The 27985-nt window shown below is 62.7% G+C and overlaps 2 protein-coding genes across 2 annotated transcripts in view; both read right to left on the bottom strand.

Annotated features, from left to right (window-relative positions):
- Nucleotides 1-14: 14 nt before the first annotated feature.
- Nucleotides 15-2081, bottom strand: Aprt (adenine phosphoribosyltransferase). The gene is made up of 5 exons (XM_042702205.1): nucleotides 1982-2081; nucleotides 1790-1896; nucleotides 746-879; nucleotides 484-562; nucleotides 15-328 (listed from the first exon to the last, which is right to left on the bottom strand). Exons 1-5 carry the CDS (start codon nucleotides 2059-2061, stop codon nucleotides 186-188), a joined length of 543 nt encoding a protein of 180 aa, XP_042558139.1. The 5' UTR covers nucleotides 2062-2081; the 3' UTR covers nucleotides 15-185.
- A 1016-nt stretch (nucleotides 2082-3097) lies between these two features.
- The window catches only part of Galns (galactosamine (N-acetyl)-6-sulfatase), a 29006-nt gene continuing 4118 nt past the window's right edge, over nucleotides 3098-27985 (bottom strand). The window contains exons 2-14 of the mRNA XM_042702203.1: nucleotides 26566-26689; nucleotides 25748-25822; nucleotides 24811-24913; nucleotides 17131-17274; nucleotides 15879-15945; nucleotides 15675-15802; nucleotides 15256-15395; nucleotides 13275-13378; nucleotides 8822-8958; nucleotides 7904-8006; nucleotides 6390-6511; nucleotides 5287-5404; nucleotides 3098-3830 (exon numbers count right to left, since the gene is read on the bottom strand). Of these exons, the coding sequence (XP_042558137.1) occupies nucleotides 3744-3830; nucleotides 5287-5404; nucleotides 6390-6511; nucleotides 7904-8006; nucleotides 8822-8958; nucleotides 13275-13378; nucleotides 15256-15395; nucleotides 15675-15802; nucleotides 15879-15945; nucleotides 17131-17274; nucleotides 24811-24913; nucleotides 25748-25822; nucleotides 26566-26689 (1452 nt within the window). The 3' untranslated portion in view covers nucleotides 3098-3743. The remainder of the gene's footprint in view (nucleotides 3831-5286; nucleotides 5405-6389; nucleotides 6512-7903; nucleotides 8007-8821; nucleotides 8959-13274; nucleotides 13379-15255; nucleotides 15396-15674; nucleotides 15803-15878; nucleotides 15946-17130; nucleotides 17275-24810; nucleotides 24914-25747; nucleotides 25823-26565; nucleotides 26690-27985) is intronic.

Raw genomic sequence — 27985 nt, 5'->3', positions numbered from 1 at the left:
CAGGACACAACACATGTACAAAAGCTCTTTACTGTGATATTGCTGTTTGTCGACACTGGGACCTTCAGGAAGGCCCTGGGGGAGCCCCACAGAAAAATGTAGCTGGCTACTGCCAGGGCCCCCGGAGGATACTGAAGGCAGGAAGGTGAACCAGTCTGTCCTGAGGTGGTGGAGGTGCTGTTGGGTCACTCGTACTGCAGGAGAGAAAAGAAGGGCACTGGCCCCAGCTTCTCCCTGCCCTTGAGCGAGGTCAGCTCCACCAGGCTGATGCACTCCAGCACCTCGGCGCGCAGCTGACCCAGCAGCTCGCAGGCTGCTCGCATGGTTCCTGTGGGTGCAATAGTCTGCTCTGACCTCCGGTGGGTACAGGAGGGAGGAAGTGGACAGCACAGTGCTTCTCACCACCAGTGAGCGGCCAGGCACCCAACTCCTGCCCTTCAAAGCACCCTTTGAGGCCTTGGGTCTGTTCTGGGGAAGTCTTACCACCAGTGGCCAGCAGATCATCCACAACCACCACCTTCTGCCCCGGCTCCAGGGCATCTTTCTGGATCTCCAACTCAGCCTGTGCACAGGAAGAGGACACTGCAGAGCCCGAGAAGCAACAGGTGGCCACCCCTGGCTTCCTGGCTGTGTGAGCCATAGCTCCTGTAGCCACAGGCTCCCAGGGAGCTCAGGCCCAGTGACCCCCGGTGAGCTGAGGAGCACTGGGTGGTGACTGTCCCCTTCGACCTGACCGTAGGCTCACCTTGCCGTACTCCAGTGCATAAGACACAGACACTGTGGGGCCTGGCAGCTTCCCACGCTTCCTGATGAGCACACAGCCCAGGCCCAGCTCCTGGGCCAGGGAGGGTCCAAACAGGAAGCCCCTGGAGTCTAGGCCTGTGGGTGGTAGGTGCTGGGTGGCAGAGCGGCCCGGACAGGAGTCCCCACAGGCTGGGGTGCAGCCCAGTGACCCTGGACCTCCAGCTACTCTGCCACTACAGCCACAGCTCCACTTCCAGCTTTTTGCTGGTTAGGTGGGACTAGTTTTTGAGTCTCACTGACTTCTGTCCAGGTTGACTTTGAACTGTGACCTTTGGATCTCAGCTTCCTTACAGATAACAGTCTGTGAGCCACAGGTGAGCAGGTCTCAGGGCTTTGTCCTGCTGGGCTTCATCTTAGCCCTGGGGCCGCCGCCTGCCTCGGGCACTGCCCAGAGCCACTTAGTATCTGTCACGTGTAGCAAGCCATGGAGTGCCCAGTCCACCGGGGAGGCCGCAGCGAGAGCTGGCCAGTCCACGTGAGCTGAGCTGTGGTGGAGACCATCCCATCATGGGTGGCCAGGGCCTTCCTGCAGGGCCAGTCAGGAGACCCCTGTCCTCCCTGCCCGGTCAGAGCTGCCTCCTGGGATGCGGAGTCCCAGGACCAGGCACTCGGGGGTGTGGGTGTGACCACCACACTGCAGGAGAGAGGGAAGGGAGGCGGCCCTCTAAACTAGGCGGATAGCAGGCGGCAAGTGCGCGAGGGGCTGCGGCCTGCAGGGGACTGGAGCTTCCCTCTGGCCGTGGACGGGACACGCCCAGCAGCAGGGTGCTGTGCTGGGCCAGGCCAGGCCAGGAGGGGGGGGGGGACGGAGTAACGGGCCGGGGTAGGCCGGGGGGGGGGGGGGGGGGGGTGACGGGCCGGGGGAGGGGAGGAGGACGGAGTGACGGGCCCGGGGAGGGGGGGTGATGGGTCGGGGTGGGGGGGGGAGGATGACCACCGGGGAGGGGGGGGCGGGCCGGGGGTCCGGGCGCGGCCGGCCACTCGCCTGCGATGTAGTCGATGCGGCTGCCGTGCGTGGCTCTCAGGTGGGCGGCCAGCAGATGGATGGAGGCGCGGAAGGAGTCGGGGTCCTTCAGGAGCGGCGCGATGTCCCTGCACGGAGGACGGGCCGGTGAGCCGGGGCCGGCGGGCGGCGGCCCGAAGGACCCCGCGCCCGCGCCCGCGCCCGCGCCCGCACCGGAACAGCACGCCGGGGATGGGGAAGTCCGGGAAGCTGCGGATGCACCGCGCCACCAGCTGCAGCTCCGGGTCCGCCATGGCCGCGTGCGGGAGCCGGGGTGGGGAGGGTGGAGCGGGAAGCGGGAGAAAAGGCCCGGGGGCGGGGCCTGCGCGGAAGGGGCGGGGCCGAGCGAGGGCGTGGCGTCGCGGGGCTCTGGGCTTCGCGGCCAGGCAGGACAACACCGAGGCCGGTCTGCGCGCCGGGCGTGACGCTTCCGGGGGCGTGGCTCCGAGGCTGGGCGTGGCGTCGCGGGGCTCTGGGCTTCGCGGCCAGGCGGGACAACACCGAGGCCGGTCTGCGCGCCGGGCGTGACGCTTCCGGGGGGCGGGGCTCCGAGGCTGGGCGTGGCGTCCCGGGGGCGGGGCTCCGTCATGGGCGTGGCGTCGCGGGGCTCAGGGCTTCGCGGCCAGGCGGGACATCACCCAGGGCCGGTCTGCGCGCCGGGCGTGACGCTTCCGGGGGGCGGGGCTCCGAGGCTGGGCGTGGCGTCCCAGGGGCGGGGCTCCGCCATGGGCGTGGCTTCGCGGGGCTCAGGGCTTCACATCACCGAGGGCCTGGTTCTGCGCACCGGGCGTGACGCTTCCGGGGGCGTGGCTCCGCCGTGGGCGTGGCGTCGCGGGGCTCTGGGCTTCGCGGCCAGGCGGGACATCACCCAGGGCCGGTCTGCGCGCCTTCCGGGGGGCGGGGCTCCGCCGAGGGCGTGGCGTCGCGGGGCTCTGAGCTTCACACCACCGAGGGCTGGTTCTGCGCGCCGGGCGTGACGCTTCCGGGGATGTGGAGTCGCGAGGCTCAGGACTTCGCGACTGGGCGTGGCTCCGCGGGCGGGGCAGCCGGCTCCCCCCCCCCCCCCCCCCCCCGCAGGAGGGTCGCCATTTCGCCCACCCGTGCGCGCCCTCGGGCCACCCCCCTCCCGCACTGGGCGCAGCGGGGCCGAGGCGCGTGCCCGGCCGGGAAGCCCCGTGCGCAGAGCCCCTCCCCGCGCGGGGCGGAGAGCCTCGGCCCGAGGTGGGCAGGGCCAGGGCCCTGGGCGGGGGTCCCGCAACAAGCCCGCCAAAGACCAAAGAGGACACGGGGTGGAGTGCTTCCGATTCTTGGCCAGACTTCTCCGCTCGCCCTCCACAGCTCAGCTTCGTAGGGGTCCCCGTGCAAACATGAAAGGTGTTCCAGCAGCCCCGGTGGCGGTGGCGGGCCAGGCCCCACCGGGCTGGGCGGGCGGGGGACCCCGGCTCTGCGGCAGCGCCGGCAGCTTTGCCATGGTGGCTGAGGCTGCTGCCTGTCTCCAGCTCCCCCGGCTCACAGCCCTGTGGGTGGCGCAGGACGGGAGGCCGATGCCATGGGTGCTGTCCTCCTGCTGCCCAGCCCCGAGGGCTCAGTTTAGATCAGCCCCACGGTCTTCAGTGCCAGGGGTGAAGCAGACCAGCGAGAAGATGCCCCCTGGGCTCCAGACCCTGGACAGGGGCACTGGGCACGGATGGGCTACTGTGGTCAGAACCTATTTGTGGCCAGCTGCATGGCAGGTCCAGGACTGGACAGCACTAGACTGTGGGCTCTAGGGACGGGTCTTGGGTGTGGTCTCAGGCCCTGCCACTGGTTGCAGGTGCTATCTGGTGGTGGGCAAGGCAGAGGGCAACTGGAATTCTTCCAACATGGGAGTCCTGAGGCCAGAGCCTTCTTATCCTCCAGCGGGAGATTCTGAGCCTGGCCTGGGTCCAAACAGAAGCTAATGGGGCCAGAGGCACTTGGTGGGAGCCGACTCAGGAGGCGTCAGGCACTTCTTCAGCTTTTCACAGCCCGGCGGTGCCCAGTTCTAGGAAATAAAATTCAGCAAAGAATGTGTAGTTATTCTAGGCACCTCAGCCTGGCCTGTCCCGGACACTGGTCCCACCCCCTGGCAGGGTGGAGGTTGGCAGCCTACACCATGCAGGTAGAAGCTCACGCGCGCATTGGAATCACAGGAACGTGGAGCCCTGTACTTTCCCTGAAGCCTTGCTCTGCGGAGGAGTATCTGGGCAGTGGGTGTGGGCCACTGGGCAGGAGAACATCTGGTAATCAAATTCACATAGCACTCACAAGTGGCAGAAGCTGGCAGGAGGTACACACGCAAGTGCCAGGAAAGCTGCCACTGCTGTGCCTGTCAGGGTAGCTTGGACAGCCCTGTGTTCTGGAAGCCTCTGGGGGTGGGGGGGGGAGGGAGGGCTGGAACATGGACCCCTAGGAGGAACCCTCTGAGAGAACTGGAGGTGGCCTAGTCTGCTGGGCTCCCACCCAAGCCTTGTGTCTGGGTTTATTGAGCCAGAGAGTGTGGAGACAGTGGCTTGGCCCCAGACAGCGACAGTGCTGCTGCTGCGGGCTGGGCACTCCCTGCCTGTGAAGGGTGGAAGCAGTGCTGTGGGTCTGATCAAGGGTGAAGAGGGCTGTGATGGCCTTGATGTGAGACCAGAAGATGTCACAGCCCCTCATCAGGCTGGCCCAGGATTTGGGGGGCAGAGCTAAGCAGGGAGGCCCTGATGTGGCATAGGGGCAAGACCACCAGGGGTCCTCACAGCTCCCAGGGAAGCACTGCCGATGAGGCTGGACAGCCACACAGCCCTGTCTCAGCTGAGTTGGTTTGAGGACCCAGCACCACTTTCTGGAACCTAACCGTGGCCTGTCGGTGTTGGCAGTTCCACTGGCATCCAGAAGATGGCATTGGCAGCCAGCAATGTGCTGCCTGCTTCCCTAGCCCAGCACCAGCCTGAGGTGGACAGGTCATTTCTATGCAGCTGGACAGTGACCACTCCCTGCAGTCAGCCCTTACTTCAGGATGCACTGGGTGCTCAACACCTCAGTAGTCCTGAGAGAAGGGCCCTTGCTGCCCTCCCGCAGCACCTGCAACATTGCTGTTGAAGGAAGGGCTTCGTCTGCCCTGGGCAACACTAGAGCATGAGGCACCGGTCGCCGGCCTCCACAGGGTCCTCATCCACGGGCTGCTGTGGTCCCCGGGCTCCGCCCTGCCCAGTCCCGGCTGACTCCTCATCCATGGGCTGCTGTGGTCTCCAGGCTCTGCCCAGTCCAGTGCTGGATGAGTCTTCAGCAGGGCAGCCATGGACAAAGCTGTGCACATCTGTCTTCACTGCTGCAAGTGCACTCTATGTCCCTGGACAGTCCCTCCACTGCACGAAGCCCCCCCACTTCCTCCTTGGTACCCACAGCCCATCAAAGCTGCTATGCAGTATGGGCAGTAGCAGCCCGGCCCGCAGCGGGCCAAGCACACAGACACCTACCATGACTGCCTGGTCACATATGTTGAGTTGCGGCTGGCCAGGGACCAAGGCCTCTTGATGCTGCTGGACAGCCCAGGTGGCTCTCTCCAGGGCAACCTGGTACTCCTCACTGGCAAAGCTGGAGACAAGAAGACACTGGTCACGAGGCTGCACTGTGACCCGTCGGCTCTGCAGAGGGCCCAGACAGGCTAGGGAGGGGGACCAGCCTAGGGGGCAGGCACACTGAGGATCACATCCCACACAGGCCTGGCTCCTTCTGCTGGACCCAGGCCTCACGGACAGGCAGCGTGCCTGTACTTAGACTCAGGGCCCAGGGAGGGAGATGAGGGCTAGTCCAAAGGAAGGTGAGCAGCCAGTCCAGCCGGCTCAGGGAGCATGGCTGTCCCCTGCTCTGTCTCCACTAGGACCCAGAAGGTATCGCCCAGAGGCTGACCCTGAGAACGAGACTTCTCTGTGGGGACTCCATAGCACTGACTACTGCTTAAAGTATTTACAAACATCGTACACCAACTCAAGGCCTCAAGCATGCGGGGCTAGCACTCTACCACTTGAGCCACAGCGCCACTTCCAGTTTTCTGGTGGTTAACTGGAGATAAGAGTGTCACAGACTTTTCTGCCCTGGCTGGCTTTGTACCACGATCCTCAGATCTCAGCCTCCTGAGTAGCTAGGATGACAGGCGTGAGCCATGGACACCCAGGGTCTTAAAAAAAACTTAGTAAGCATATCAGGTGATCATTCATAGGGGATCTGGGTGTCCCCAGGCACAGAGTCCCCAGAGCCCAGCTTGCCACGCCCCAGGTCCTGGCAATACCCACGCTTCTTCCCCACCCAGCAGTTCGGGGCCCAGGGCTGGCCAGTCTCTTGTCTGTGCTGGACACCTGTCCTCAGCGGCAGCTCAGAGCAGGGACCATCCTGGCCTGGAATGAGTAGAAGAGGGGAGGCCACAGGGTGGGGAGCGGAGGGGGGATGCAGGGAGAAAGGCGGACCCCAAACCTGGTGAGCGGCCAGCTCTGCTCCCAGTGCTCATTGTCCCTGTCACCTCTGCCACTAGAGTGTGCAGAGGGGCCTGCTCTGGCTGCTGGACGGGGCAGCCCCGCCTCACCTGAGTGGGAACCTCTCCCCTGGGTCTCGGCCTAGGTGGAAGACCAGGGGCAGCTTCGTGTGCTCCTCCTGGGTGTGGGTCGTGACTCCTGAGACGTTCTGCCCGGGGCAGAAGTTAACGCCCTGAAAGGAGAGATGGAGGGGCGTGAGCACGGACCTGTGGCGTCGGGTGGCCCTGCCGCCTCTTCCAGTGTCCGCCTGATGTCCACTGGGTGCAGGGAAGCGGGGCAGGTGAAGCCTGGCCTGTGTGCCCCACACCCCTTTGCGGGGGAGGGTGGGCATCTTTAACGCAGCCTAGCCCATCTCCATCCTGACTAACAAGACTTCAAGTCCCAGTGAAGAGCTCCTCTTAACACCTTCAATATGCACCTCTGGGGGAAGACCGCCTCTCTGTAGGAGTTGAAAGTCAGGATGAAGCCCCGTGCTGGTGGCTCATGCCTGTAATCCTAGCTGAGATCTGAGCATGGTTCAAAGGCAGCCTGGTGGAGTGGCTCAAATGGTAGAATGTAAGCTATGAGCAAAAAGCTAGATGAGAGTTCAAGGCCCTAAGTTCAAGTTCCAGTACTTGTTTAAAAAAAAAACAGGGCTGGGTGCCGGTGGCTCATGCCTGTCATCCTAGCAACAAGGAGGCTAAGATCTGAGGATCAGGGTTCAAAGCTGACCGGGCAGTAAAGTCCATGAGACTCTTATCTCCAATAAACCACTAGAAAACTGGAAATGGCGCTGCAGCTCAAGCAGTAGAGCGCTCGCCTTGAGCTGAGGGACAGCGCCCAGGCCCAGAGTTCAAGCCCCCCCCAAAAAAGAACAACTAGGCCGGGGAGGGGACCCTATGCACCAAAAGCCAAGAGAATAGAAAAGACAAGATGGGGGGGGCACTGAGGCTGCAGGCAAGGACCGTAGAATAACCGCAAGTAACCCGCAGGGAAGCTGAGGCCGCAGGGGTCCAGGGCTTCTCTCTCCCAAGTGCTCCCTGGGGCAGCTGTCCTCCTGGCGTGCTGGTGAGCAGCACCCGCCCACTCCCGCACCGCAGGAGCAGAGCCCGGAGCGGGGACAGGAGGCCTGGGAGCCAAGTACAGACTGGGCTCAAGCGGAGTCTCTCAGACTGAACTCCAGTACCAACTCTTTTCTTTTTTTCTTTCTTTCCCTTCTTCCCTTCTTTCCTTCTTTCTTTTTGTTGGTATTGGGGCTTGAACTCAGGGCCCAGGTGACCCTATTCTGAGTTTCAGGGCAGAGGCTGAGCAGGGCCTAGGAGGGCTCTGGGCAGGGTGGAAAGGCAAAGTGGTAGAGGCCTTTATGGGATCTGTGTTGTGCTCCCTGAAAGCTGCCTGTGGGGTCCAAGTCAGCCCCCACGTTCAATCTTGGCAGGGTACCAGTGGCATGTCCCTAGCATCTTCCCCGCGTGTGTGCAGGGGGCTGAGGGCAGCCTCTCACCCTGAATGAAGGTGATCGCCCAGGCTGAGGCACAGCATTGTCTCACCCCGGGCGGCCCCCAGCTCTGCAACCAGAGACCCATACCTGTCGGAATTCCTCCCAGGAGTTGGTCCAAGTCCAGAAGTGGGCCTTGTACTGGCCAAGGGTGACGGCCATCAGCGTGTTTCCACGGTAATAGAATATTGGCCTGTTGAGGGGGAGGGTCATAGTTAAGTGTGTGAGTAGGGGTCAGCGGAAGCGACAGAGGTCAGACTGCAGCAGGCGGGGAGGGGCTGGGAGGGAGGCTGGGGCAGAGGGCTTCCCCAGCATGCATGAAGGCCTCTGTTCCACCCTAGCCAAGAAAAGCGGCCAGGCCAGTACATCTGGGGCCCGGCTCGGGCTGGTGCCCTCTTGCTCACTCAGGGCCCCGGGAGGATGGCTTGGCAGGAGGGCACTAAGGCTGGCAAAAGATGGGTTCTCTTTCTGGAGACCAGATGGGCCTGAGAGAAGCCTGCAGCCACAGGCACTGGGCTCTCAGCGGCGGCACTCTGACCAGGTTTCAAGAAGAAAAAAATAGGCACTTGGAAAAAAAAAAAAGGCAGCTTTCCCCTCCTCCAAGACCTGGCCCCGCAGCCGCCTTGACCGGGGCTGAGCGCCTGCACGGCTGCTCCTCAGCTGCTCAAGACCCAGGAATTGAGAAAGGCTCCGAGCTGGGCACAGGGCAGTGTGGGGTGAGGGACCCCAGCTCAGGGTCGACGGCAGCACGTGAGCCCCTGCTGGCTACAGCCTGAAGCAGACAGGGGAAGGACCTGGGCCACGACCACAGATAATCCGAGGGGCCGTGACGGAGATGGTGGCAGCGGCTGCCACAGGCGGGGACAAGGCCCGTCCTCCAGCCCTTGCGGGGGTTCCCCAAAGCCGGGGCCTCTCTCAGCAAGCCCCCCTCACCCCCAGCAGTGCAGGGCCTGGCCGAGGGAGCTGTGGGCAGGTGCAGAGCCACGACCACGCCTGCCCCACACCCACCTGTCCGTCAGCTGGCCCTGCAGGAGCGTGGGGAGGAGGTCCAGGCCGTCCACTGCCCTGTCGCTGGGCGGCTGCAGGCTTGCGAGGGACAGGCTGGTGGTGAAGAGGTCCATGATGCTGCCCAGCTGGTGGCTCACCTGCGGTGACACAGCAGGCGCACCTGGGAAGCTGCCCCGGTCAGACGGCGGCCGGGGGCCCAGGGCCCGGGAGAGGAGCCCCACAGGGGGCAGGCAGGCAGGGCAGAGGCACGGGGCCGGTGGCACACCCACGGTGTGGGTGGCACATGCCCAGTGAGCCAGGCTTCCAGGAGAGGCAGGGCGCGCATGGCTGCAGTGTGCACCAGCACCAGGCTTGGCCCGAGACAGCACAGCGACCGCCTCTGCCCTTACCCTGGCACATGGGAGGCGGCAGCCAGGACCGCCAGGGGCCCGCTGCTTCTTATGAGCCTGCCTCCTGGGCCGTTCACTGGCCCCCCAGTTCTCACTGACCCCACTACTGGCAAAGGCGGGTGGGTGGGAAGCACAGTGGCCAGGGGCGGGCACACTGCTGGCGGCCTGGCTTGGCGGGGGGGGGGGGGCGGCACACTGCTGGCGGCCTGGCTTGGCGGGGGGGGGGGCACACTGCTGGCGGCCTGGCTTGGCGGGGGGGGGGGCACACTGCTGGGGGCCTGGCTTGGCGGGGGGGGGCGGCACACTGCTGGGGGCCTGGCTTGGCGGGGGGGGGGGGGCACTGCTGGGGGCCTGGCTTGGCGGGGGGGGGGGGGGGGCACACTGCTGGGGGCCTGGCTTGGCGGGGGGGGGCACACTGCTGGGGGCCTGGCTTGGCGGGGGGGGGGGCACTGCTGGGGGCCTGGCTTGGCGGGGGGGGGGGGGCACACTGCTGGGGGCCTGGCTTGGCGGGGGGGGGGGGGGGCACTGCTGGGGGCCTGGCTTGGCGGGGGGGGGGGGCACACTGCTGGGGGCCTGGCTTGGCGGGGGGGCACTGCTGGGGGCCTGGCTTGGCGGGGGGGGGGGGGGCACTGCTGGGGGCCTGGCTTGGCGGGGGGGGGGGGCACACTGCTGGGGGCCTGGCTTGGCGGGGGGGGGCACACTGCTGGGGGCCTGGCTTGGCGGGGGGGGGGGGGCACTGCTGGGGGCCTGGCTTGGCGGGGGGGGGGGGGGGGCACACTGCTGGGGGCCTGGCTTGGCGGGGGGGGGGCACTGCTGGGGGCCTGGCTTGGCGGGGGGGGGGGGCACTGCTGGGGGCCTGGCTTGGCGGGGGGGGGGGCACACTGCTGGGGGCCTGGCTTGGCGGGGGGGGCACACTGCTGGCGGCCTGGCTTGGCGGGGGGGGGGGCACACTGCTGGGGGCCTGGCTTGGCGGGGGGGGGGCACTGCTGGGGGCCTGGCTTGGCGGGGGGGGGCACACTGCTGGGGGCCTGGCTTGGCGGGGGGGGGGGGCACACTGCTAGGGGCCTGGCTTGGCGGGGGGGGCACTGCTGGGGGCCTGGCTTGGCGGGGGGGGGGCACTGCTGGGGGCCTGGCTTGGCGGGGGGGGGGGGGCACACTGCTGGGGGCCTGGCTTGGCGGGGGGGGGGGGGCACACTGCTGGGGGCCTGGCTCGGCGGGGGGGGGCACACTGCTAGGGGCCTGGCTTGGCGGGGGGGGGGGCACTGCTGGGGGCCTGGCTTGGCGGGGGGGGGGCACTGCTGGGGGCCTGGCTTGGCGGGGGGGGGGGGCACACTGCTAGGGGCCTGGCTTGGCGGGGGGGGGCACTGCTGGGGGCCTGGCTTGGCGGGGGGGGGGGCACTGCTGGGGGCCTGGCTCGGCGGGGGGGGCACTGCTGGGGGCCTGGCTCGGCGGGGGGGGGGGGCACACTGCTGGGGGCCTGGCAGTGGGGGGCACACTGCTGGGGGCTTGGCTTGGGCAGGGTCAAGCACACCCAGGTTCTGTTTGGACGGTGCTCCCCTCACAGCTCCTTGCCCGGCCCTGGCCCAACTGCAGCTGGAGTTGAGGTTTTCACCATGCCATGAGGACCCTGGCAGCTGGTTGTCTGGAGTCCACGCCACCCAGACTGGAGGGAAACACCAGGGGCCATGTTTGTTTTAGAAACAGTCTATGGCGGGCTGGGAAGGTGGCTGAGTGGTAGAGCGCTTGCCTTGCATGCCTGAGGCCCTGGGTTCGATTCCCCAGCACCACATAAGCAAAAAAAGCCAGAAGTGGCGCTGTGGCTCAAGTGGTAGAGCACTAGCCTTGAGCTGAAGAGCTGAGGGACAGCGCCCAGGCCCAGAGTTCAGGCCCCACGACCGGACCCAAAAAAAAAATACAAAAAAAGAAACAGTCCATGGCCTTTGCCAGAAGGAAGGCAGCTTCAGGGGTCCTGGCTGCCCGTGGGGCTTCCCTCCTCCAGGGGTCCTGGCTGTCTTTGGGACTTCCTCCCTCCAGGGGTCCTGGCTGCCCGTGGGGCTTCCCTCCTCCAGGGGTCCTGGCTGCCCGTGGGGCTTCCCTCCTCCAGGGGTCCTGGCTGTCTTTGGGACTTCCTCCCTCCAGGGGTCCTGGCTGCCCATGGGGCTTCCCTCCTCCAGGGGTCCTGGCTGTCTTTGGGACTTCCTCCCTCCAGGGGTCCTGGCTGCCCGTGGGGCTTCCCTCCTCCAGGGGTCCTGGCTGTCTTTGGGACTTCCTCCCTCCAGGGGTCCTGGCTGCCCGTGGGGCTTCCCTCCTCCAGGGGTCCTGGCTGCCCGTGGGGCTTCCCTCCTCCAGGGGTCCTGGCTGCCCGTGGGGCTTCCCTCCTCCAGGGGTCCTGGCTGCCCGTGGGGCTTCCCTCCTCCAGGGGTCCTGGCTGCCCGTGGGGCTTCCCCCCTCCAGGGGTCCTGGCTGCCCGTGGGGCTTCCCTCCTCTCAGGGCTTTTTGTTGTTGGAAAGAGAGAAAGAAAAATGAGAAAAGAAGAGAACCCAATACACTCAATCTGGGAGAAATGAAGGCAGGGCTCGCTACTGGGCAGGGGTGGCGGGAGGGAGGGGTCGGGCCTCCGGCGCAAGCACACGGAGAACACACGCCCCCGCGTGTGTCAAGGGGAGCAGCTCACATGCTCGCCCCACAGCAAGAGGCCACTGGGGAGGACGCAGTGCCTTGAGATTTAACAAGGCCCCAGGAGCATCGCGGGAAGGCTGGGCATGGAAGCTGCGGGGACAGATGTCAGCCTTCTGAATCAGCTGTGCTGTGATCACAGCACACGGCCCGTCTCCCCGCCTGGTTCATTCAGTGTGTCCTAGGGGAGGTGGGGAGGGGACGGCCTCAGCCCAAGAGAGACGCCCTCTCCTTCAGAGTGAGGCCGCCAAGTGCCCTCCTCTCAGCTGGGAGGGAGATGGGGGCAGAGGCTCCGGAACCCCCTGGACAGCGCACGAAGTCCAGGCCTCCTGAGCCGGGCAGCGGCAGGGAGCTGTGTGGCCCGTGGCCAGGGTCTGCCGTGGTGCCTTGCTGGGGGACAGGGCACGCAGCCTACGTGGACGCCCCACCCCGGGCCTCCCTGTCCCCCAGCCCTTCGTGAGGCTGGGGTCACCAAACAACGTTCGCACTGTGCTCCTCCAAGCCATGGGAGGCCGCGCAGGGACGGGGCTTGGGGAGCCCCGCTCACGCGAAGGGCACCCCTTTTGTGTCTTTCGGGCCACGTCTCCACACGCCACAGGCTCAGCACAGCTGCCCTTCACAGGGTCAGGCCCAGGGTGCCTGCCAGCAGCCCACGAGGCCCTCCCTCTGCGGAGTCCAGTAACGTGGCAGTGGGGTGGAAAGCAGCCGGCAGGACTAAGGCTGATCGGGGGGAACAGGTCACGATGGGGGAGAGCAGAAAACAGCGAGAGGCCCTGTGCCAGCCCCTGCGGGGCGAGGGGGAACCCCTAGGGCCAGCGGGCCTCCTTGGCTCTGCTGGGATCCCAGCTTCTTGCTATGTGGGCTGGCGCTGCCGTCCAGCCCCACGCACGTGGGGCCTGCGCCTGCAGTTCTGGAATCCCACGGCCTCCCACACCAACACACAGGTGAAGAGCACCTCAGCAGAGACAAGGTCCCAGGAGACGACCCTGGGAGAGGCCGACCAAGGACAGCCGCACCTGTGCCCTGACTGCACGCCTACTAGGGGACTGCGGGTCCCGAGGAAAGGTCTCAGCTGATGCTGGCCTGCAGGAAGGGCTCTCCAGGGGATGAGGTAGACACTCGGAGTGCCTGCTGGGTATCTCCCTGAGACGGCAGGGAGCCCTGTGCGGGAGCCAGCCCACCGCACGCGGCCCGCCAAGTCCCACAGCCCTGGCCTGGCTGTGCTCAGGCCAGACGCTTCCAAGCTCCGCATGGCACCGAGGAAGGACCTGCTTCCCCAGCACCGCCACACCGACTGGACCCGCAGGAGCCTCCTTCCCAAGAGGCACCAGCGGCCTCTCGAGGTTCTGCGGGAGATGCGGGTCTCCACGGGCAGTGACTTGACTTACCTGGCCTGCAGCGATGTGCCCTGGCCACCACGCAATCGCCGGCTCCCGCATGCCACCTTCAAACGTGGTCTGCTTCCCACACAGGAAGGGGCCGTTGCTGCCACCTGAGGACCAGAGTCAGCACTGTCAGAGGGTGGTCCCACAATGCCCCTGGCAGGCAGTCACGGGAGGGCACCGGCCGCCCCAGGCCTCGCTGCCAGGTGGTCTTGGGAAAGCTCTTGCGATGGCTCCCCAGGATGTCTGAGGCCCGGGCTGTGTCTGCACAGGGCTCTAGGTGGCCTGCAGGGGAGGGGGAGGGGGCTCCCCTCGGGTGGAGCACAGGATCTGCCGTCTCAGACCCCAGGCCTGGGTTTTCTAGCCTGTGTTCACAGGCTGCTGGAGGCAAAGACCCAGCCTGAGAAACGGCTGCAGTTCCAGCCATGCAGAGTCAAGGGCTCCAAGAGGCTGGGCAGCCGGGGCCACAGGGATAGCACTCTCTACCTCAGGCCCTGAGCACACAGAGGACACAGGAACGGTGTTTACATGCAGGAACAGAACACCGTCACTACACTACCGAAGCCAGGAACAGAACACCACCACACTGCCAAAGCCCAGGCACAGAACACCACCACACTTCCAAAGCCAGAAACAGAACTCTACCACACTGCCAAAGCCAGGAACAGAACTCTACCACACTGCCAAAGCCAGGAACAGAACACCACCACACTACCAAAGCCAGGAACAGAACACCACCACACTACCAAAGCCAGGAACAGAACACCACCACACTGCCAAAGCCAGAAACAGAACTCTACCACACTGCCAAAGCCAGGAACAGAACTCTACCACACTACCAAAACAGGAACAGAACATCACCGCACCGCCAAAGCCAGGAACAGAACACCACCACACTGCCAAAGCCCAGGAACAGAACACCACCACACTGCCAAAGCCAGAAACAGAACTCTACCACACTGCCAAAGCCAGGAACAGAACTCTACCACACTACCAAAGCCAGGAACAGAACTCTACCACACTACCAAAACAGGAACAGAACATCACCGCACCGCCAAAGCCAGGAACAGAACACCACCACACTGCCAAAGCCCAGGAACAGAACACCACCACACTGCCAAAGCCAGAAACAGAACTCTACCACACTGCCAAAGCCAGGAACAGAACTCTACCACACTACCAAAGCCAGGAACAGAACTCTACCACACTACCAAAACAGGAACAGAACATCACCGCACCGCCAAAGCCCAGGAACAGAACACCACCACACTGCCAAAGCCCAGGAACAGAACACCACCACACTGCCAAAGCCAGAAACAGAACTCTACCACACTGCCAAAGCCAGGAACAGAACATCACCACACTACCAAAGCCAGGAACAGAACACCACCACACTGCCAAAGCCAGGAACAGAACTCTACCACACTGCCAAAGCCAGAAACAGAACTCTACCACACTGCCAAAGCCAGGAACAGAACACCACCACACTGCCAAAGCCAGGAACAGAACTCTACCACACTACCAAAACAGGAACAGAACATCACCGCACCGCCAAAGCCAGGAACAGAACTCTACCACACTACCGAAGCCAGGAACAGAACACCACCACACTACCAAAGCCCAGGAACAGAACACCACCACACTACCGAAGCCCAGAAACAGAACTCTACCACACTACCGAAGCCAGGAACAGAACACCACCACACTACCGAAGCCCAGGCGTCAAAGCCCCCGCTGGTGTCTCTCCCGCCACCCGCGGCAGCCACCCCTGCTCCCACGCACTGCAGCCTCCCGCTGCAGGGGCTGCAGACTGCTGTTCTTGGGGCAGTTTCCTCCCCTGGCCTCTCGGGCCGTGCCCGCTCCCCCTCAGGCCATGCTCCTGCCCGCCCTCCTCACAGGTAGCCGCTCTTATTCTGCCCAAGGGCGTGAAGGCCTCGGAGTAGAAGCCGCTCCACATTGGCCCAAGGCTGCCGTGGAGGGAACTTGCCTTCCTTGGGCGCAGAGATGAGGGCGGCGCCATTGTCGGATGTGAAGAAGACGAACGTGTCCCGCTCCATGCCCAGGCGCCTCAGGAGACTCAGTATCTTCCCAACGCTGTCATCGATTTCCCGCACGGCATCCCCATACCTGCGGGGGAGCCAAGCCGTCCGGGCGGCACGGGACACATGGAACCCTGACTTCCGAGTCGGCCCAGGCAGGCTCAAGTTCAGGTTCTTGCTGACAGGGCCACGGTTGGTGCTGTGGCCCCTCTCTGCCAGCCTTGGCTGGTGGTTTCAGAGACAAGGGGGCTCTGGACTTCCTCTTAATGGTGCCGCGTGCTCTCCCTCCCCCATGGAAATCCAGCCTGCTGAAGGCCCCACAGGGACCCGCCCCATCAGGAGCCTCCATCCCCCCATCGGGACTCACAGCCCTCGCTGGCTGGTGCCCAAGAAAGGTCTGGACGCGTAGACAGGGGCGTGTGTGGCATCGATGGCCCAGTAGAGGAAGAAGGGGCATTGCTTTGCCTGCTGTGTTCTGATGAAATCCAGGGCTTCCTGCCAAGAAGCTCTTCGTCCTCCTCTGCCACATGGCCAACCCTCCCCCACTGCCCAGCCACTGGCCCGCCCTTACCTCTAAGTAGATCTGAGTGAGATTGGCTTCCCCAGTCTTCAGATTAATTGGGAATTCTTCATAAAATCTGAGAATATACCAGACAGAATCCAGACTTTAGTCAAGAAAGTCCCTTCCCAAATGCTACCAGCAAAGTCACAGGCTGTGTTTGGAACAGGGCTGGGCTGGGTGGCTCATGCTCATCACCAGGTCTGGACTGCAAGCTGCAGGTTGGGGCCACACAGTGTGATAACGTATCTCAGGAAAGCCGCCATTAAAAAAAAAAAGACAATGTGGGGCTGGGAAGGTGGCTCAGTGGTAGAGCGCTTGCCTTGCATGCCTGAGGCCCTGGGTTCGATTCCTCAGCACCACATAAAGAAAAAAGCCGGAAGTGGCACTGTGGCTCAAGTGGTAGAGCGATAGCCTTGAGCTGAAGAGCTGAGGGACAGCACCCAGGCCCAGAGTTCAGGCCCCACGACCGGACCCAAAAAAAAAAAAAAGACAATGTGATGCTGCTGCTGTGGCTCACACCTGTAATACTAGCTACCCTGGGAGGCTGAGGATCATGGTTGGAAGCCAGCCTGGGCAGGAAAGTCTGTAAGTCTCTTATCTCCAATAAATTACTCAGAAAAAGCTGGGAGTGGTGTTGTGGCTCAAGTGGTAGAATGCTGGCCTTGAGCACAAAGAGGCTCAGGGACAGTGCCCAGGCTTCAAGCTCCACAACTAACAAGAAAAAAAAAAAGAAAAAAGAAAAAAAAGTGAACAAAATTCAAGAATTCTGCCTACACAGGCTCTGCACAGCCAGGTCCAGCCCATCCGGGAAACTTGCTTCCACTCTGGCTCTTGAGGTTGGTGCTCATCCCCCTCTCTGCTCTGCTGAGTGTTCAGGCTACAGCTGAGAGGTGAATTTCACACAGGCAGATGACAGCTCACCAAGAGGCTGTATGGGGTCCTGGACCTCCAAAACTGGGTGCCGGCTCTATGATGTCCCAAAAGAAACAGGGACCCTGGAAAGGCCAGAAATGGCCCCAGGCCCGAGTCTCACAGGCTCCAGGAAGAATGTCCCGGGAATCAACGCTCTTGGGACCCAGAAGGCCAGTCCTTGCCAGCAAGTGGTTCAAGAATCACCTCTCCTACGGGAAGCATGGCTCAGGCGGTGGAATGCCTTCACAGCCAGTGCAAGGCCCTGTGTTCAAAGCCACCGTCCATCCTGGTCCAGAGAAGCAGCGAAGCAGGGGCATGGGCGCTGGGCAGGGAAGGAAGGGCCCGTTACCTGCCGACCATCTCCCAGTCACGGTACACAGGGATGTTGGGCCGAGCCTTGTTGTCATAAGGCCCAAAGTGGCAGTTGGGGGAGCCGAACCATTCATCAAATCCGTGCTTCAGGGGGTGGAACTGGGGCCTGTGGCCCAAGTGCCTAGAAACAGGAGCCAAGACACTTCAGGGACCCCACCCAGGGGCGCTCCGAGTTCCCACGGCAAACCCATCCTCTTCACAAATGTTTAACAAAACAAGGGTGCCTCCGGCACTCACTGCGTGCTGAGGCCTGGAACACCAAGACATAAAGACTGCCCCAGAAGGAGCACAGGGCCTAACCCAGGGCGCCAGGCACCTGTGGACAGGCCTGTTGTCCTGTAGGTGCTGGGCAGAGCCTTCAGTATGGTAGGCAGTGGGAACTGGCCTCCAGGCCCCAGTGGCTTTATCCTGCCCATCTTCACTCTTATTTTTTTGTGGCAGCCCTGGGGCTTGAACTCTGAGCCTGGGTGCTGTCCTGGAGCTTTTGCTGTTAAGGCTAGTGCTCTAGCACTTGAGCCACAGCTCCAGTTCTTACGTTTTGATGGAGATAAGAGTCTCACAGACTTTCCTGCCATGACTGGCTTCAAACCTCAGTCCTCAGAGCTCAGCCTCCTGAGCAGCTGGGGTTACAGGCGTGAGCCACGGGTGCCTGGCCAATCTTCCTGGAGGGTCCAGCTCCCACCTGCTCTACCGAGCATGCTGAAGAAAGGGGCTCCAGCGCTGGCTGAGGTCACAGCCTGCGTGCAGCGCAGCTCCAGCCTGGGACACAGCCACAGCTTGAAAACAGCATCTGGGGGTTGGCGTCCTCTGCCAGACTGTGTTTGGACAGGAAGGGCCCTGTGCCAGGGCTGTGTCGGTCTGAGGCCTGGGGCTTGCCCCTCAGTGAGCAGAGTCACGGGCTGGCGGGGAGGCTGGGCTGGCGGCTTCAGGGAGGAGTACAGCCAGTCAGCAACTGGTCTGTGATTTTTGCAGGCCATCCCATCTGTCCAGGCCTCGGTTCCCCACCCACAGCTGCAGGGACTGCTGGGGGCGTGGCTGGCTGCCCCGCTCACTCCACAGCCCTCTGGCTCCACGTTCTTTCCCTCCTAGGTGAGTGTGCCTGTATCTCACAGTGACACCACGGGTCCTCAAGCTGCCCCTGGGCTGTGTGGCCCCTACTGTGGCACCTGTCCCTTCTGCATGTGTTGGACAGGTGGCCACCTGGCTACCGGTGACCTCATGTCCCTGTCCAACACAGCATAGAAGGCTTAAAAGCATGGTCATCAGGCACTGGCGGCTCATGCCTGCAATCCTCGCTACTCAGGAGTATCAGTTTGAAAACAGCCAGCGAGGAAAGTCTGTGAGACTCTTACCTCCAGTCAACCACCCAAAAGCTGGAAGTGGAGCTGTAGCTCAAGTGGTAGAGCACTGTCAGGACCAGTGCCCAGGACCTAAGTTCAAGCCCCAGGACCACACAAAACAAATAAAACCCAACAATAAAATTACATGGTAGGGCTGGGAATGTGGCTCAGTGGTAGAGTGCTTACCTAGCAGGCATGAAGCCCTGCGTTCGATCCTCAGTACCACATACACAGAAAAGGCCAGAAGTGACTCTGTGGCTCAAGTGGTAGAGCGCTAGCCTTGAACAAAAGAAGCTCAGGGACAGCACCCAGACCCTGAGTTCAAGCCCCAGGACTGGCAAGACAAACAATCACATGATCATGTCGGGGAGGAGTTGGATATGGGAGAAAAATGAGAGAGAGGGTAACAATGTAAAACAAGAAATGTACTCATAAAAACGAACTTTACAACTTTGGTGGGGAGGGTGGGGGGGAGGGTATGGGAAGGGGAAACAAAGGAGGAGGCAACAATGCTTGATAAGAAATGCACTCGTTATCTTGCCCATGTAATTGTAAGCCCTCTGTACGGTATTTTCACATAAAAAAAAAGAAAGACACGTACCCATTACCGTTACCTTACTTATGTAACTCTAGCCCCTCTGTACATCACCTTTACAATAAAATTAAACTTAAAAAAAAAAAAAACAGTCACAGTTTTGCCCAGCTTTAATTCACCTGTCTGTCCCCCAACAGCAGTGGCCAGTGCTGACCAGCAGGGGGAGCCAGAGCCGAACAAGGGCTGGCAGCACTTGGGCTTCATCTGAGTCTTATTCTCCGGCTGCGGTTTCTGCATGAGGCACAGCTCTTCTGCAGGAGCCCAGGCCCCACCTGCCTCCTTGGTTCTGTGGTCTAGATGAGAACCAGGGCAGTTCTGACTTGGGCCTGCTGGGACAGAGACCTACGGAGCGGTGGCGTGCCCGCCCTGGGCCTCTGGAAATCACCCTTGTACTGGTCCCGCTGCAGACTCCATTGCGGACCTGCCACCGCTATGCTCCAGTCCTTGGAGACTTCCCTCTAGGCTCTGCTCCAGCTGCAGCCATCCTGGACCTCAGCCAGCTCCACAGACTCACTCCTGCATTTGTGCCACCCTGCACTGATGACAGTGGCCAGGAGGCTGGTGGATGGGCGGAGCGGCACACAGGCAGCTCTGGGGCTGTGTTGGCAGCCCTGAGGGCAGCGTGCGCCAGGACTCCCCAGTGTCCCGGCACCAGCTCGAGGGCCGCCACCTGCTCGGCCACCTCATCCTAGCCGGCAGCCAGCGTTCTTCTTGCCTGAAGAGGAGCATGGTGTTCCTCAGGCAGCCTGCAGACTGCCTGGATTTCCTGAGAACTATTCTAGTCTTGGCAGGTTCGGAGTCCCTGTGACTGGCACGGGCAGTGGGAAGGGCTCCAACAGGGCAGAAAGCAGGGGCAGCTTCGCGAGGGAGGAGGGCCTGTGGGCACCGGCGGGGTGGCGGCCATGTGTCCTCACACCCAGTGCCCCGGGGGGAGAGACTAGTGTTTCTGTGCAGACGCAGGAGTCTGTGCAAGCTGACAGGGTTATCCTGTGGTCAGGGCTCCGTTACACTGACAGACCACACTGTTCCTGCGCTTCCTAGCCGCTGCTGCACACTTTAGAATCAAGTTCCCACCACCACATGGAAACCCTCTGCTGGCTAGGTGTGAAGGAGCGTAGTGTGAAGGAGAGCAGTGTGAGGGAGCATGGTGTGAAGGACAGCGGTGTGAAGGAGCACGGTGTGAAGGAGCATGGTGTGAGGGAGCGCGGTGTGAAGGAGAGTGGTGTGAAGGAGCGCGGTGTGAAGGAGCACGGTGTGAAGGAGCATGGTGTGAAGGAGCACGGTGTGAGGGAGTGTGGTGTGAGGGAGCACGGTGTGAAGGAGCGCGGTGTGAAGGAGCACAGTGTGAAGGAGCGCGGTGTGAGGGAGTGTGGTGTGAGGGAGCACGGTGTGAAGGAGCGCAGTGTGAAGGAGCGCGGTGTGAAGGAGCGCGGTGTGAAGGAGAGTGGTGTGAAGGAGCGTGGTGTGAGGGAGCGTGGTGTGAAGGAGCATGGTGTGAAGGAGCGTGGTGTGAAGGAGCATGGTGTGAAGGAGCATGGTGTGAAGGAGCGTGGTGTGAAGGAGCGTGGTGTGAAGGAGCGCGGTGTGAAGGAGCATGGCGTGAAGGAGCGCGGTGTGAAGGAGCACGGTGTGAAGGAGCGTGGTGTGAAGGAGCGCGGTGTGAAGGAGCATGGCGTGAAGGAGCGCGGCGTGAAGGAGCGCGGTGTGAAGGAGCATGGTGTGAAGGAGCGCGGTGTGAAGGAGCATGGCGTGAAGGAGCGCGGTGTGAAGGAGCATGGCGTGAAGGAGCGCGGCGTGAAGGAGCGCGGTGTGAAGGAGCGCGGTGTGAAGGAGCATGGTGTGAAGGAGCGTGGTGTGAAGGAGAGTGGTGTGAAGGAGCGCGGTGTGAAGGAGCGCGGTGTGAAGGAGCACAGTGTGAAGGAGAGTGGTGTGAAGGAGCGCGGTGTGAAGGAGCGCGGTGTGAAGGAGCATGGTGTGAAGGAGCGTGGTGTGAAGGAGAGTGGTGTGAAGGAGCGTGGTGTGAAGGAGCACGGTGTGAAGGAGCACGGTGTGAGGGAGCACGGTGTGAGGGAGCGCGGTGTGAAGAAGAGTGGTGTGAAGGAGCGCGGTGTGAAGGAGCGCGGTGTGAAGGAGCGCGGTGTGAAGGAGCGTGGTGTGAAGGAGAGTGGTGTGAAGGAGCGCGGTGTGAAGGAGCACAGTGTGAAGGAGCGCGGTGTGAGGGAGTGTGGTGTGAGGGAGCACGGTGTGAAGGAGCGCAGTGTGAAGGAGCGCGGTGTGAAGGAGCGCGGTGTGAAGGAGAGTGGTGTGAAGGAGCGTGGTGTGAGGGAGCGTGGTGTGAAGGAGCATGGTGTGAAGGAGCGTGGTGTGAAGGAGCATGGTGTGAAGGAGCATGGTGTGAAGGAGCGTGGTGTGAAGGAGCGTGGTGTGAAGGAGCGCGGTGTGAAGGAGCATGGCGTGAAGGAGCGCGGTGTGAAGGAGCACGGTGTGAAGGAGCGTGGTGTGAAGGAGCGCGGTGTGAAGGAGCATGGCGTGAAGGAGCGCGGCGTGAAGGAGCGCGGTGTGAAGGAGCATGGTGTGAAGGAGCGCGGTGTGAAGGAGCATGGCGTGAAGGAGCGCGGTGTGAAGGAGCATGGCGTGAAGGAGCGCGGCGTGAAGGAGCGCGGTGTGAAGGAGCGCGGTGTGAAGGAGCATGGTGTGAAGGAGCGTGGTGTGAAGGAGAGTGGTGTGAAGGAGCGCGGTGTGAAGGAGCGCGGTGTGAAGGAGCACAGTGTGAAGGAGAGTGGTGTGAAGGAGCGCGGTGTGAAGGAGCGCGGTGTGAAGGAGCATGGTGTGAAGGAGCGTGGTGTGAAGGAGAGTGGTGTGAAGGAGCGTGGTGTGAAGGAGCACGGTGTGAAGGAGCACGGTGTGAGGGAGCACGGTGTGAGGGAGCGCGGTGTGAAGAAGAGTGGTGTGAAGGAGCGCGGTGTGAAGGAGCGCGGTGTGAAGGAGCGCGGTGTGAAGGAGCGTGGTGTGAAGGAGAGTGGTGTGAAGGAGCGCGGTGTGAAGGAGCGCGGTGTGAAGGAGCACGGTGTGAAGGAGAGTGGTGTGAAGGAGCACGGTGTGAAGGAGAGTGGTGTGAAGGAGCACGGTGTGAAGGAGCGCGGTGTGAAGGAGCGCGGTGTGAAGGAGCACGGTGTGAAGGAGCGCGGTGTGAAGGAGCACGGTGTGAAGGAGCGCGGTGTGAAGGAGAGTGGTGTGAAGGAGCACGGTGTGAAGGAGCATGGTGTGAAGGAGCGCGGTGTGAAGGAGCATGGTGTGAAGGAGAGTGGTGTGAAGGAGCGCGGTGTGAAGGAGCGCGGTGTGAAGGAGTATGGAGTGAAGGAATGCGGTGTGAAGGAGCACGGTGTGCAGGAGAGTGGTGTGAAGAAGCGCGGTGTGAAGGAGTGGTAGGGGGTGTGACCGAGCACAGTGGGTGTGGCAGTGTGGAGCGGGTGTGACCGAGCACAGTGGGTGTGGCAGTGTGGAGCGGGTGTGATCGAGCAGGGTGGGTGTGGCAGTGTGGAGCAGGTGTGACCGAGCACAGTGGGTGTGGCAGTGTGGAGCGGGTGTGATCGAGCAGGGTGGGTGTGGCATGGCAGTGTGGAGCGGGTGTGATGGAGCACGGTGGGTGTGGCAGTGTGGAGTGGGTGTGGTGGAGCACGGTGGGTGTGGCATGGCAGTGTGGAGTGGGTGTGCCGGAGCACGGTGGGTGTGGCAGTAGGGAGTGGGTGTGGTGGAGCACGGTGGGTGTGGCAGTGTGGAGCGGGTGTGATGGAGCACGGTGGGTGTGGCAGTGTGGAGCGGGTGTGATGGAGCATGGTGGGTGTGGCAGTGTGGAGCGGGTGTGATGGAGCACGGTGGGTGTGGCAGTGTGGAGCGGGTGTGATGGAGCACGGTGGGTGTGGCAGTGTGGAGCGGGTGTGATGGAGCACGGTGGGTGTGGCAGTGTGGAGCGGGTGTGATGGAGCATGGTGGGTGTGGCAGTGTGGAGCAGGTGTGATGGAGCATGGTGGGTGTGGCAGTGTGGAGCGGGTGTGATGGAGCACGGTGGGTGTGGCAGTGTGGAGTGGGTGTGGCAGTATGGAGCGGGTGTGATGGAGCATGGTGGGTGTGGCAGTGTGGAGCGGGTGTGATGGAGCATGGTGGGTGTGGCAGTGTGGAGCGGGTGTGATGGAGCACGGTGGGTGTGGCAGTGTGGAGCGGGTGTGATGGAGCACGGTGGGTGTGGCATGGCAGTGTGGAGCGGGTGTGGTGGAGCACGGTGGGTGTGGCATGGCAGTGTGGAGCGGGTGTGATGGAGCACGGTGGGTGTGGCAGTGTGGAGCGGGTGTGCCGTGGGTGTGGCAGTGTGGAGCGGGTGTGCCGTGGGTGTGGCAGTGTGGAGCGGGTGTGGTGGAGCAGGGTGGGTGTGGCATGGCAGTGTGGAGTGGGTGTGATGGAGCAGGGTGGGTGTGGCAGTGTGGAGCGGGTGTGATGGAGCACGGTGGGTGTGGCAGTGTGGAGCGGGTGTGATGGAGCACGGTGGGTGTGGCAGTGTGGAGCGGGTGTGATGGAGCACGGTGGGTGTGGCAGTGTGGAGAGGGTGTGATGGAGCAGGGTGGGTGTGGCAGTGTGGAGTGGGTGTGGCAGTGTGGAGTGGGTGTGATGGAGCACGGTGGGTGTGGCAGTGTGGAGAGGGTGTGATGGAGCACGGTGGGTGTGGCATGGCAGTGTGGAGTGGGTGTGATGGAGCAGGGTGGGTGTGGCAGTGTGGAGCGGGTGTGATGGAGCACGGTGGGTGTGGCAGTGTGGAGCGGGTGTGATGGAGCACGGTGGGTGTGGCAGTGTGGAGAGGGTGTGATGGAGCACGGTGGGTGTGGCAGTGTGGAGCGGGTGTGATGGAGCACGGTGGGTGTGGCATGGCAGTGTGGAGTGGGTGTGATGGAGCACGGTGGGTGTGGCAGTGTGGAGTGGGTGTGATGGAGCAGGGTGGGTGTGGCAGTGTGGAGAGGGTGTGATGGAGCAGGGTGGGTGTGGCAGTGTGGAGCGGGTGTGATGGAGCAGGGTGGGTGTGGCATGGCAGTGTGGAGCGGGTGTGATGGAGCAGGGTGGGTGTGGCATGGCAGTGTGGAGCGGGTGTGATGGAGCAGGGTGGGTGTGGGATGGCAGTGTGGAGCGGGTGTGATGGAGCACGGTGGGTGTGGCAGTGTGGAGTGGGTGTGGCAGTGTGGAGCGGGTGTGATGGAGCATGGTGGGTGTGGCAGTGTGGAGCGGGTGTGATGGAGCACGGTGGGTGTGGCATGGCAGTGTGGAGCGGGTGTGCCGGAGCACGGTGGGTGTGGCAGTGTGGAGCGGGTGTGCCGGAGCACGGTGGGTGTGGCAGTGTGGAGCGGGTTTGCTGGAGCACGGTGGGTGTGGCAGTGTGGAGTGGGTGTGGCAGTGTAGAGCAGGCTGTGATGGAGTGTGGAGCGTGGGAGGGGCTTGGAGACAGTGACAGCAGGGTGTGTTCACTGTCTGGTGCTTGAGGCACCTCTGTTCCTGGCTGGTGTCCCAGCTTCCGGGACCTGGGGCTCTGCCAGTGAGCCCGGGGAACAGCCCTGGAGTGCCACATCAGCGTTCAGAAGGCTCCCTGCTCCAGAACTCATTCTTGCCCCCGAACAATCAGTCCTGACGGAACACGACGAAGCAGAACTGACTGCCCGCTGCAGCATGTTCTGGAACTCACCACTTGCCCACGATCTTGCTGGTGTAGCCGGCCTCCTTCAGGAGCTCAGGCAGCAGGCGCTCCGAGCTGGGGATGCCCCCCACCACGTCCTGCGGTGTGTACGCTGGAAGGACAACGTGACCCTGAGCTCGGGGCATGCCCTGAGAACCCCCCCCCCCACCGCCGTAAGGCAGCTGCCACCAGGGGCAGAGTTAGGGTGCAAGTCAGGGTTGTCGCAGGCATGCGCACATCAGCACCAGTGCAGGTAAGGGTGGATGTAAACGAGGCCCACTGGCTCACGCCTGTCACCCCAGCTGCTCACAGGGCTGAGATCTGAGGACCTCAGTTCAAGGCCAGCTCAGGAAGGAAAGTCTGTGAGACTCTATCTCCAATTAATCACACACACACACACACACACACACACACACACACACACAAGCTGGATGTGGCATTATGGTGGTGATAGTTTGAACTCAGGGCTTCGCGCTTGCTTGGACTGCTTGCACGACTGACATTCTATCACTTGGGTCATGCTGCAATCCTGCTTTTTGCTGGTGATTTCGGAGGTGAAGTCTCACAGACTCATCTGTCTGGGCTGGCTTTGAACTTTATCCTCAGTAGCTAAACCTCCTGAGTAGTTAGGATTGGATGGGAGCCACTGGTGCCAGCATGATGTGCTACTCCCCAGCCGCCCCGAGCATGCAGTCAGCCCCTAGCGGGAGGGGCGCCAGGGGGCTCGGGGTCCTCCAACCTCCGGTTCTCATCGAGCCAGTGTAGGAAGGAAGCCTGGTGCCTCTATCCACCTAACTCTGTTTTTAGGGGAAGAACAGGATCTGGTTCAAAACAACCGAAACAAACATCTGGCCTGCAGCGGGAGCTGCGCTGTACAGCTGAGATCCACCCTCCCCACACCTGGCCACAGGGCCTACCCTTTCCTGGGCATGCCGGGAGGACTAACCGTTTCTGGCGTGCGCGTTGGTGGTGTAGAAGCCATTGCGGATGGGCAGCCGGCCTGTGAGCAGAGCTGCCCTGGCTAGGTGGAGGGGATGAGGAGAGTCAGACCCGATCCGCAGGACCGCAGCCAGTCCCTCAGCCCCACGTGCGCCGTCCCGTGCGCGTCTGCCACACACACTTCACACCCCAGCTTCACCTCACCCAAGGGGCGTGCCCGCACCCCAAGTGGATGGAGGCCCGGGCCTCGGCCCGAGCTCAGCGTGTCTGGAGGCTAATGCCGCTTGGCCATCCTCCTCACGCAGGGTCACCCCACTTGTCCGCTGCTCCTCTTGGGCTAGCACTTCCGCAGGTGCCCTTCCAGCGGGTGAGTACCCACCGGGCGGGGGCACAGCTTCACTCCCTCTGCTATGCCCGGGACAGGAGGTGCTCCCCAGACAACTTCCTCAATCCTGCCCCAGCAGCGGGCATGGCCCTCCCCTCCCCTCGCCCTGACAGAAGGGACCGCACCCCTCCCCTCCCCTCCCCTCCCCCTGACAGAAGGGACCGCACCCCTCCCCTCCCCTCCCCTCCCCCTGACAGAAGGGGCCGCACCCCTCCCCTCCCCTCCCCTCCCCCTGACAGAAGGGGCCGCACCCCTCCCCTCCCCTCCCCCTGACAGAAGGGACCACACCCCTCCCCTCCCCCTGACAGAAGGGACCGCACCCCTCCCCTCCCCTCCCCCTGACAGAAGGGACTGCACCCCCCAGGCTGGGCGGAGCGTGGAGGCTGTGCAGGGCCTGGCTGGCCTCCCCCAGCCCGGGTCAAGGGCCAGCGCTGACTTACACGGTGAACAGAGAGGGTTGGCAGAATAGAAGTTGGGGAAGAGCATTCCTTCCGCAGCCATCCGGTCCAAATTTGGAGTCTCTCGGGAAGGCTCCCCATACACCCCCAGGTCGCCCCACCCCATCTGCAGGGAAGAGCAGAGGAGGAGTGAGATTCGGTGAGCGGCATGGCTATCGTGGGGTGTGGCGTGGGTCCACTCCCTCAGGCTCCTGTGAGCCGCAGAGCCGACACCAAACCCCACAGAGCTGCAGCAGCTCAGCAGGGCCGCCGCACCGCCTGTCTTCCAGGCTTGCTCGCCGGCTCACTCTTCTTCTCCAGGGGAGATGTCTCACGTGTACCCTCCTCTCCAGCCGCTCTGGGCCCGGCTTCAGCACACTCGTGTGTCTGTTTTCAGCATAAGGAAGTTCAAAGGCAAGCAGCGAGGTTCTCAACGATGAACGGGACTCGCCAGACGAGCCCCAGGCCCCTCGGCAGAACTGAAAAGTCACACCCAGGCGTCCAGGATGCCCAGAGCAGCCCGCCGACCACTGCCGGGAGCCCTTCCAGTCAGCCCCCCAGTCACATCCACTTGGGATTTCTGGGTTAGGGCCAACCACCATCCTACATGGTAGTGTCATGAAGGAGATAGACGCCAGGAGACTGCAGGGCAGCGGCTGAGCAGAGCTGAGGGAGCCAAGGTGGGCCGGGACCTCCCCACGGACTCCGCCTGGGCCCACCCTGCCACCTGGCAGGGGAGGGCGGAGGCCTGCGTTTTCAGGCCTCTGCTTTGCCACCACTCATTATACTTCCCAGGACTGGCATACACAGCTCGGGATGTGATCCAGCCATAAAGGACACGTGCCCCAACTCTGCTGCACCCTGAACACCGTGCTGAGGAAGGCGCCAGGCACGTGGTGTGTGGCTCATTTATGCGCCATTCTCTCAACGGGCCGATCCACGGGGCAGAGCAGGATGCAGCCTGCCAGGGGCTGGCTGGCTGATCAGGGTGACTACGAATGGGTTCATGTTCGGGGTGATAGAATGTTCTGGAGCAAAAAGGGATGATAGCTGTGCAGTAGTGTGCGTGTATAGGTCGCTGGATTATAGTTATGCAGTAAATTTGACATCCTATGTGCACCCTACCACAATGACACAGTAATGCTCAGCCACGGAGGAGGGAAGGGCCGCCACATTGGACTGTGGCAGCCCTCCAAACACAATGTAAGCGGGACACGCACGCACAACTCACTCACGCAGACTGTCCAGAAAAAGCAAACTCACCACGCAGAAGCAGATTGGGGGCTTGGAGGTATGGCTTAGGTGGTAAAGCACCTACCTACCAAGTGCAAGGCGCTGAGTTCAAACCCTAGTACTGCCCAAAAAAGAAGTAAATAGGTTGTGGTTGTTGCACCGGTGTGTGTGTGTGTAGGTGAAGAATGAC

Source organism: Dipodomys spectabilis, unplaced genomic scaffold (assembly GCF_019054845.1).
Source record: "Dipodomys spectabilis isolate Male_0828 unplaced genomic scaffold, ASM1905484v1 ptg000318l, whole genome shotgun sequence".
NCBI lineage: Eukaryota > Metazoa > Chordata > Mammalia > Rodentia > Heteromyidae > Dipodomys > Dipodomys spectabilis.
Note: the sequence above shows the minus strand (reverse complement) of the source record. Positions and strands in the feature narration are given on the sequence as shown.

Coding starts and splice junctions, on each gene's coding strand:
- Aprt (XM_042702205.1), bottom strand. CDS start 2,061: ATGGCGGACCCGGAGCTGCAGCTGGTGGCGCGGTGCATCCGCAGCTTC. Junction 1,897..1,981: donor ATCCCCGGCGTGCTGTTCCG/GTGCGGGCGCGG, acceptor TCCTCCGTGCAG/GGACATCGCGCCGCTCCTGA. Junction 563..745: donor ATGCACTGGAGTACGGCAAG/GTGAGCCTACGG, acceptor TCCTGTGCACAG/GCTGAGTTGGAGATCCAGAA.